We start from the raw sequence: 10843 nt of genomic DNA, 5'->3' as shown, positions 1-10843 counted from the left end.
AAATATATCATTTTAAAATTAAAAACAAAACACTAAGAAAATATATATTTTATTTAACTCCATGTCAAATGTAAAGAACATTGTAAAATAGGGAAAAATCAATAAATTATGAATTATTTACAGTTTATAATATCAAATATCAATAAAAAATAATCTGATGAGCATTTTAAAATTAATATATTTTTCCACAATGTTATTTTTTATTTTTTTTTTGCATTCAGATAATGATACGTGTAGTTAGGAGAGATTTGTGAAGGATTTTTTTGCGATGGGGGTAAACAGTAATCAAAATAATGCAATAATATCTTAAAAACCAGCACAATTTCATATAATCTTATAATACAATTTACACTTTTTTTTTTTTTCCGCTTTGGAGATCTAGACACATTTCGTGCCATTCACTCCTGTGCTGTATTAGATTTGTTTAGTTGTGCATAGCCACTCTCTCAGAAACAATCTTTGCCCAAATCCATCATAAAGCAACACATCTCCAGTCTGCTCACAAAAAAACTGGCTATTACTTTAAAAACTGGATTGTGTGCCAAACCTTATCTTTGTACCTTGAATTACTTTAAATCTTATGCGTCACACTTTTTTTTCACCAGGGGTTTAGATTTACATTAGAATTTAACAGAAGATCTTTGAGAATGTGTGTAAGCATAACAGTACAGACAAATCAACAACCATAGTTCTTGCTACATTACCACATATTGCAGCGGTCATACTAATAGACAATTTGGATGCTTTAGGATTCAACTTTAAAGACAACCTTAGGGTAAAAGATGCAAGTTATGTATGCATATGGGTCAGACTGCATAAAGCACCATCTTTAAACAACGCAAGAGATCACTAAGATTAAAATTAGGGATCCAATATGCTACATATCTAAAACAGATTTTTTTTTTTTTTTTTTTATTCTAAATTTTGAACCCAACTGTACTGGCCTGCCAATAAATGTAATATGCATTTGCATATTTCCAGAAAATGCCACCAAGAACACACACAGGACACCAGCACTGCAGACTCTATAAGGACTCTGATTCACATCTACTGAGTAGACAAGACAAAGTACCAGAACAGATAATTGCTTAACTTTTTCATTAAAGTAGAACTCTATAGTAGAAATCTCAGAGCATATTCCTTTAAATATGTATGTTTACAGCTAAATTGACAAAAATATATGTATTTAAAGTGGTCTCCACTATAAGGCAATAAACAGATCAGAGTCAGAAACACAGTATCGCTGCGAATCAAACAAAGGCACATGAATAACAAAAACATTGAAAGTGGTCAGTGAAGACAAGGCTTAAAGACCCCATGAAACGGCGTGCGAGCACAGTTTTCTTTCCTTTGTTGAAATGTCCTGCTGAAACAGGAAGTTTGGGTTGGAAATATTGAAGGATTATTTTTTTTTTATATAAAGTGCCTTTATGTTATGTTACAGTCTTGAACCATGATTTTCTATTTGCTAGCTTATTGCAGAGAGAAGGACATGCTCATTCAGATAATCTGATTGGACGAAAATCGTTGATGATGTCATCAATATTTTTCTCCATTTTCTTAAAAAAGTCAAGCTTTTAGTAGTACATTAGCAGAGTGGTTCCCAACCTTTTGTCCTTGAGACCCCTCTCCTTATGTATTAAATATGTTGGTTTATTATAATAATCCATGTCATTTGTTTGTTTTTATATTTCACATTGAACTATTTTATTCATGATAAATTACATTTCCTGCCTTTTCATTTAGTAGAATACGGTTTTGCCATTTCTGCTTATTATAATGCATTTTTAAGGGGCTTGTTTTGAGAATACCATCTCCTACCTAAAGCACAACATATTATATATATTAAACCAGGTTGCTTTTTTGTGATATCTGGCAATATCCCCTCGTTAGGAGCGAACCCATTTGTGTGAGGGAAGTGTTGAGAAGCGAGTGGAAGGAGAGCAGAACATGAATGAAGACTAAAGAGAAGCTATTGTTAATACTATTGATTATTTAATAAAGAGGCTTGGACTCCAGGTTGGGAACCACTGCACTAGCATGTAGACAAGCTCAAACCTGACATTTTGATCTCATGGGGTCTTTAACGATGTGTCAGAGGTAGGAAAGTTAGAACAAATGAAAGAAGTTAAGAACATTTAAAAACAAGTAGCTTACAGTAGATTCTTTTTTTGTTTGTTTTTTCTTGCTTTGTCCGACATGGATAGAGAAAAAGACGAGGGAAATATGCTAAAAGCAGTTTCAATGAAATCATCTGACAAGCAGAGAAACACAGCCGAAGACAACACATTTAAACTCCTCCAAAAATACTTAAATTCGTTCAGAAACTGTCTCGCAACTAAAAAAATAGCACATGTATATAATTTATGAAGATGTAGACAATAAAAACAGAATCACAGCTACATTTGTCATGTATGCAGTCAGGTAGGTACGGTATGACTGTGAGAGGGTTTATAAGCATGACTGTGTTCAAGCCGAGGTGTGCTAAAGCTGGGATGGTTATTGTCAACTTGGTGAGGGTGAGATGAGCGATAGGGTTGGGTAAAGCGGGACTGCATTTCTGTGGGCTAATGTAGAAACTGGTCTAAGTGGCCTGATCTAATGCTCTTAGAAGGTCACAGCCCTGCAGCAAATGAAGATTGCCTTGCAACGGGACGTTGACCTCACAGTCGTAACGCGTCAGTTCAGGCAGAGAGTAGGTCTCGAAGGAGGGCCCGATAAGACGACTCGCAATTCCTGCGAACACAACCAGTTCAGAGAATCAGCATCAACAGTGCATAAAGTACAAGTGCAGATGTGTGATTGTATCATTTAAGAGCTCACCATCCATTTTGGAGAAAGGCTGCATGTTGAACACTCTATAGTTACAACACTGCTCTCGGTAGCGCTTTGCTGCCTGATTATCCGAAAACTGGGTCTTCCTGTGCTGGTGGTCCATTCCTCTATTATGGGCCATGTCTTTGTCTAGGTATAAATACATTTGATTATGGATTGATTTTCTGTGAGACAGCTGCTAAAATCTCCTAACATTTTGCTATAAAGTGCAACAGTGCCGTCTACTTTTTCAGCGGCCTTGGTTCTGGAAGTATTTTTCCATTCATTTTTAAAAAGTCTTTGTTAAATAGTTAAAAACCATGAACCAAACCAACCAGCTAACATAAACTTTGATTTCAAGCCCCCCTAAAAAAAGCATACACACATATTTATATATACATATATACATGTGTGTGATATATAAATAAATACATAAATAAATAAATGTAGTTTTTCTAGGAATTCTTAAAAACACCACTTTGAAAATCAATTTTCAGTGTAATACCTGACAAAGCGCTAGTGCTGAGTGACTTCCTCTCCATGACGGCACAACTCTCATGCCGAAGTCTCTTCCACGCTGTCTGTTGTGACTTAGTGGCGGGTGTCTCAACCTAAAACATATAGAATGATATAAGACTATACTATAAGACATACCATTTAAACATAAAAATTATCAAATAAGGGATTGAAAAAAATATATATATATTATACAATCAGGCAAATGTTTGGATATACTTGACTGAAGTATACTGGACCAGACTGAATTCACATTTGTATATAATAGTGTACTATTGTAAAATAGTGATGCACCAACATTTAGTTTTTACCAAAACCGAAATTAAAGTTTTCATTTAGCTGAAAACCAAAACCAAATTCATTTAATCAACACTCGAATAAAACTGAGCTGTATATAAACATTTCAATTGCACATATAAGGCAATTTTTTTTTATTATTATTTTAAACTTTTAATTTTTTCAAATATTTGTTTTACAATTTTCAAATATTGTTCCTATATTTTACAAAATGCTCCTCTCTAAAGTATTTTTTTTTCTAGCTGACTAATGAGGCATAGACATTGAATGGCTTTTTCTTCAACATACCTTCATTCTTGTTTATTTCATGTTAGCAAAGAGGAAAAGATGCTGCTTAAACTACAACTACGACTACAACGATCTGTCACGCCACATTAAAGAGCGCATTTATTGTTATAATTTCATTCTAAAATTGACAGAATTTGAAAGTTCAGTGTTAGTGTCATATAAAAATCAACAAAGCACAAAGCTTACTGAATTATTATTGATTGACTATTGAACGATAGGTGCACTTGAAATAATATTTTATTCACACATCAATAGAATCGACTAAAAGAACTATTAAAAATGAGAAATTGACACAGCTGACGTTTACCTGTCAAAACTTATCCAAGTTGTGTTCACAAATTGACAGTCAAATGTGCCTATTGGAACTCTTTCAAGATAAAATATGAGGTCGTTTTTTCCTGTAGTTTTTAGCATGAATTTATAATCATTCTAAACTGTGCAAAGTAGTGTCCAAACCTTTGACTGGAAGTGTATATTTGAAAACTTAGCAAATCATGCCATTTCAAGTCAAAAATGAACCAACCGTGGTCATCTGCGTGAACGAGCGCTTGAAACTGTTAGCGAGAGCAAGTCGAGCTGGACTCATATCTCTGTAGTTCTGCGCAAAGTTCTCGATGGGCCTGCAAAACAAACACAGGTGTCATCCAATGCAAATCCTATGACTGAACCAAGAGAAACATCCTGTAATATGCAGAATTACCTTTGCAAATACGATGGCATTCGATTTGCTGGCACGGTTTGGCAAGAGCGCTTTGCAGCTAAAGGATCCATCATTCCAGCCTTGCTGGGTAATGGAGGGTCAGGTGGCCACTGCAGATTCTGACGCCCTCCCATAGAGGACAGTGGGGTGCTGGTGGGATCGTGGTAAGGAGGCATCTGCATGGGACCCCTGCTATAGGGAACAGATGGCCATGACTCCACAGATCCTCCGTTGACGCTCTGCTCATCCCCTCCTGAACTCATGTTGGGCTGGAAGGGGTCTGCTGAAGGTGACCCCAAAGGCTGGAAGAGGCTTGTAATGTTGCTGAAACTCTGCTTGTTAGTTACCAGGCCTCCGACCTCAGATACAGGCTCCTCCTGGTAGATGGGATTGAGCTGGAAGTCCTCACCATCCATAGGGATGTAGGGAGCCAGCGTCTCCAAGTCCAGATCACTCAAGTCAGTCTGGAAAGGTCATGTAGGTCATGGTCAGAAAAAATAAAACTGTTTCCCCTGTTTGAAAAATAATGCACATTCGAGGTGGTAATGCGGCCACGACTCGAAGCGGAGTTTGTGCATTTTTTTTCACAGATGTACATTCTTTTTCCCATAATTCAAAGGCCCAGAGTCAATTATTCTGCTTATACTACGGTTACCACACCTCCAAACATTGTTCAGTTGATGTATTTCAAGACGTATGTCAAGTTTTTGTCCTTAAATCACTATTGTGCGTGTTGCGAATTCCAAAACATCATTTTAGAGCTAGTAATGGAGGCTTGAGCCACTGATTGCAGATTACTGAGAGAGGTCTCACTGCAAATAAAGATGTTTTGAAGTTTAAAAGATTAATGGGAGTACGTTTTTTAAATTGAATGTGTAATTGTAATTATTTGTTAAATTTACCAGAAAATTTACAAAAAGAATTTCAGTGTGCAGTCATAAGCAACATCTGCAGATGTTTAAACATATATGATATTAAAGGGATAGATATGGAAGTCAACGGGGCCCATCAACTGTTTGGTTACCCATATTCTTCAAAACATCTTTTGAGTTCAGCAGAAAAAAAAAAAAAAGGTTTGGAACAACCTGAGGGTGAATAAATGATGACAGAATTTTCATTTTCGGGTGAACTATCCCTTTAAATATTAAATATTAATACAATATTATTAATGTTACAGACTGAATATTTACTAACCTCTTGGTTGCAGGTAGTCTTTGTCTCTTGTGTGTCCAAGGAAAACAGTTTCTCAGTCAGCTCCACCTTCAGCTCATTGTCCACTGGGCTGTAGTAATCTCCAGGGCTGCTGGGCTGTTCAATATATAAGATATGCATTGAAGACACAACGTACAGTGATCAGTGATCAACAAAATATATGAGGATAAGAAGATTTAGTATTTGAGTTTACCGTAGAGCAGCTGCTTAGGCTGGGAGTAGCACTACTGGGAGGCGGAGCTTGAGGCACAGAGAAAGTGGCGGCCATCTTGGGCATGTCTCCAGCGTAGCTCGGCTTGTGGCCGTCATGAATAGAGTGAGAAACAGAAGGAGCAACAGAAGACACTTTGCTGTACATTGGGTGTTCCTCATACTGGGGCTGACCTGAAGAAAAGATTTGTATTGTAGGAAGGTAGATGTGGCATAAAAACACTGATAGACCAATATTTTAGCCGGGGTGAATAACTAGCTGGTTTTTTGTGTTGTCTTTTTTTTTGGCCTTTATTAGACTACACTAGCTGATAACCCTGCATCTGCTTGCCTCATTAATTAACAACGGTTATTGTTGGGTCAAAAAAAAAAAAAAACAGATTTCATCTCAAAGCTAAAATAATAATAGGAAAGATTATTTAATTAGATAACTATTGTCAGGAAAGTTTTTTTTTAACAGTATTTTAATAAAAAATAAATAATAAAAAATTAAATAATAAATTACTTTAATACAATACAAAATTAGCATAGTCCCAAAAAATACAAAAATTCGTATATTCCCACCAACATAATGTTACAGAAAATTTTAGGGGATAAATATGTTAAAAAATCCAAATGGCCCGAAATTAATTTCTTTGTCAAATATTTGCTTATATTTGCTTAGTAATTAATCATTATTTATTCATTATTACATTAACAGTTTATTGCAATATACACTATACCGTTTAAAATTCTGAGGTATTGAGGTTTTTAAAAGTTGTCTCTTATGCTCACCAAGGTTGCATTTTATACAGTTTTATTGTGAATTAGTCGTTTAAAAGAACTGTTTTCTATTGTAATATATTTTGAAATGTAATTTATTCCTCTGATGCTCATAAAACATTTCTTATTATCATCAGTTAAAAACAGTTGTGTAAACCATGATGCAACAGAAAGCTCAAAACAACAGCATTTATTTGAAATATAAATCTTTTTCATTATAAATATATTTACTGTCACTTTTGATGAAACTTGCATCAAACTTCTGAACAATAGTAGGCCAATACATCTTTTGTTATGACTTTAAAAAATAAAAAAATAAATAAAAAATAAAAAACAACCTGCAGTATGTTATTTCTCAAATCTAATTTGCTTTCTGCCACCATGTTCCCTGATATCGGTACCATTGTAAATTCCATATTGGCCCAAAACTGAAAAAAAAAAATATTGTTCTCACCAAAGTCAAGAGAGATGATGGTGTCACCGGGTGTAGGTGCCAGCTGGGTGAGCTCTTCAGGCTCCTCTTTGAGTTTGGTGAAGAGCGCTTCACCTGGATCACTGCCCAGGGCTCTATTGCTTGGACTGAAGAAACTGTTCAAGTTGTGAGGCTTGAACAGAGACTCAGTCTGGTCCATAGAGAAGATCATGGATTTCTCCTCAACGTCACTATGAAAAGAGAGCACAATTTAAGGTTGATAGCTTTTTGTGTCACCATACATACAACATTGTAGTAAAGTTGAGTAAGAAAGGAGGAGTTTTGGGTTGTGTGAACATTCATCAAACTTTCTCCTTTTATGTTCCACAGAAAAAAAAAAATCATAGTTTAAAGGGATAGTTTACCCAAAAATAAAAATTACCCAATGATTTACCTTCAAGCCAGGAAGAGTATATCTTCTCAAGGGACAAGAATTGTTTTTATATAACGCTGAATGTATTCGCCTGAAAGAAGAATGTCACATACACCTTGAATGGCTTGAGGGTGAGTAAATCATGGGGTAATTTTTATTTTTGGGTGAACTATCCCTTTAAGTTGTATTTTTGCCTTTATTGGATTACAAGCGTCGATGAGCCAGAGAACAGAAAGTGCAGATGCAGTACAAACACATCCCAAGCTTTGTCACCTTTCAATTTTTTTTTTTTTTTTTTTTGCCTTACCTCAGCACGTAGTTCACGCACACAATGCACTGGGGCTGGGAGTTGCGACTGTTGTAGATGACGGTACCCTGGGTCTCCACCCACACATAGCCGCCATTCTTAGCCAACATCCTGTACTGACCACTCACCGCCTGGCCTTTACTGCACACTAAAGAGGAAAGAGCAGAAGATAATGTAAAAAACATTTTTAGAACACATAGATTTTTCTTTACATGTCATTACATTTTCATTACATGTCTGTTCCAAATGCTTTCTCAGAGATCTCCAAAACAACATGTCTGATGACTAAGTGGGTATTGGGTAGCTATAACAAACTGGGACAGACAGCCAGACTGACCCATCAATGAAAGCTAACATAAGCAACAGGACAAACAGAGAGACGGAGACAATGAGGGATTGCTGGTCTGAGTTTTGACAGTCTGTCTCCATGGCACGTTCGCCCTGGACTTGGTCCAGATCTGTCGTGGGAAAGCATTGGCTTCGGGTCATAAGGTTCATTCCCGGCCAGTGCTTGCACTGCTCTGCAGGACGGCAGTGTTGTCGTAGAAAGCCTTGCGACTTCATACGCACGGTTGGAAAGGAAGTTGCATAAAAAGATGTACTGTAGGTTCTAAGAAGAGGCAAGTGTCCTTGAGTCAACAAGCTCGGCCCCACTAAGTTTACATTTACATTTGTGCATTTGGCAGACGCTTTTATCCAAAGCGACTTGCATTTGCATTTCAAGGTACACATGGTACCCATGACCTTGGCGTTGCAAGCGCCAACGCTCTACTGTTTGAGCTACAGGAAAGCTACGATAACTTTAATGTATTATCATGCATATTGTTTAAAAATCTTTATTGTTTGATAAATAACCTTTTTATTGTTAAAATATAAGAACAATTTTTTCTATGTACACTACCGTTCAAAATTTAAGCATCAGTACGATTTTTTTCAAATGTTTTTGAAAGAAGTCTCTTAACTCACCAAGGCTGCTTTTATGTGATCAAAAATACAGTAAAAACAGCAATATCGTGAAATATTATTACAATTCAAAAGAACTGTTTTCTATGTTAGTGCAACAAGCTCATAATCACGATTTCAGAAGTGAGAATTATGGCATTTCAGACAGCACATGAAGGCACCAGGAGACCAGAGCTGTCGTTATTTTTATCTCGCCATTCTCACCGTCTGCGTAATTTATAAACACGCAGTTATTATGCACAGTACAGTCAGATGACTGAACATATAAGGCTGAACACCGCTACTGAGAGTTTCTACAATTTTCAGTGTGAGATTGTCCTGTTTTGTTGTTGCCGGTATGCCAGAGAATGAGGTCTTGAGGCTCCGCCCTCTTCTTGAATGGGGACCGGGAGCACTAGCTCATTTGCATTTAAAGGGACACGCACATAAACGGCGGAATTTGCCGTTCCCCGTTCGGCTTTTCGTGTTTTCACTGTTATCTTCTTAAAGAGTACTGAATCTCCTGATCAAAACACATGCGAAGAAGATGCAGAAACAGGCGATCTCATATGTAATCATATGCATAAGTAAAAGAAACAGTAAACCACATTTAAATCAAAATGTATGAAATGTCGACCCAGGATGAGCTATAGGACTGTGCAAGCATTAGGGGAGTTGATGTACTGAGTCTACTCCATCTGTGTTTTGATGATCTTTCTGAATATGATTTTATTTTCTTGTGTTTTTTTTTTGTATGAAATTTACCCACATTAATGTGTTGCACGTTCAGATATTTATAAAACAAAATATCATTAGTGAAAATTATCAAAAATGCTGGCGGTGACTCAACTTTTTAATTATTATTTTTTTAATTTATTTTTTATAAACGCTGGTGGGGAAAGAGTTAACAGGATATGAAAAATTATCTGTGGGGTATTTTGAGCTAAAGCTTCACACACAGAGAGACTTATTTTACATATTTTTACTTATTTACAACATTTTTTAACTCTTCATTTTAATAATTATCTGTTAGCCATTCTTTGTTTTTACAGGCATTTTACAGGCAAAATTTCTCTCAAAAGTGAATGGGAGAGAGTAACAGAAAATCCAGAACCGTCACCCTGTATGAAGAGCGCTTCTAAATGTATATGCATTTCCTTTCTGAAAAGTATACAATTCGTAAGACTGTGTCTTCATGTATAGGAATGGTTGTTTTTTTCTAGTTGTTTGATAAATGATAGAAGCTCTTAGAAAGTTCAAGTGATGAAAATGAGCTCTGGTGAGAAAAGAAAGAGACATAGACAAATAAGTGGTGGATTGAAACTCACAGTCACGAGGCAGCCCCATTCTCTTTCTCTCAACAAGCCTAATCCAGATCAACACTTTTTTTCTCCTCTACACACTTTGAAAAGACTCTAATTACATGTTAACGTCATGGTGGACAGAAGCCACTCCACATCCAGCATCTGATTATGGAGCAATCTGGGACACCTGGCCAGGCTGAGGAGTACCGTAGCTGCCTACTGCTGTGTTCTTATCTCCTCTGTCACTCCTAATGGGGTTCAAGATGTCCTAATGGCTGCTACGGTCATCCTTAATAGAGCCAATCCAATAAGGCTCTTTTGAATCGTATTCATAACTCAAACATGTATGCGAAATGCAATTTGTCTGAAATGCAATTTGATTCGGGGGGTGGGTGGGGGTATATATCTCGTTGTTTGCTGTGTGCGGACAGTCTGTTTGTGAACGTCAACAGATATTAGGTTTCACCTCTGCTTAGCAAGAAAGAGAGAGATAAATGAAAGCTAAGGCAATTAGGTGCAGGCAGCAGGTTGATGGTAAAAAGACGAGAGATGAGTAACTATGGCTGATGTATATGTTGTATATATTATGATGAGATATAATATAATATAATATAATATAATATAATATAATATAATATAATATAAT

General features: G+C 36.3%; 1 protein-coding gene across 1 annotated transcript in view; it reads right to left on the bottom strand.

Moving 5' to 3' along the window:
- Nucleotides 1-213: 213 nt before the first annotated feature.
- epas1b (endothelial PAS domain protein 1b) overlaps nucleotides 214-10843 on the bottom strand; it is a 45514-nt gene continuing 34884 nt past the window's right edge. The window contains exons 8-16 of the mRNA XM_081350964.1: nucleotides 7952-8099; nucleotides 7254-7462; nucleotides 6021-6211; nucleotides 5810-5923; nucleotides 4616-5079; nucleotides 4439-4535; nucleotides 3320-3425; nucleotides 2824-2964; nucleotides 214-2736 (exon numbers count right to left, since the gene is read on the bottom strand). Of these exons, the coding sequence (XP_081207090.1) occupies nucleotides 2585-2736; nucleotides 2824-2964; nucleotides 3320-3425; nucleotides 4439-4535; nucleotides 4616-5079; nucleotides 5810-5923; nucleotides 6021-6211; nucleotides 7254-7462; nucleotides 7952-8099 (1622 nt within the window). The 3' untranslated portion in view covers nucleotides 214-2584. The remainder of the gene's footprint in view (nucleotides 2737-2823; nucleotides 2965-3319; nucleotides 3426-4438; nucleotides 4536-4615; nucleotides 5080-5809; nucleotides 5924-6020; nucleotides 6212-7253; nucleotides 7463-7951; nucleotides 8100-10843) is intronic.

Source organism: Scardinius erythrophthalmus (assembly GCF_964197995.2).
Source record: "Scardinius erythrophthalmus genome assembly, chromosome: 21".
Lineage (NCBI taxonomy): Eukaryota > Metazoa > Chordata > Actinopteri > Cypriniformes > Leuciscidae > Scardinius > Scardinius erythrophthalmus.
The sequence above is the reverse complement of the archived record's forward strand: the minus strand, read 5'-3'. Positions and strand labels throughout refer to the sequence as shown.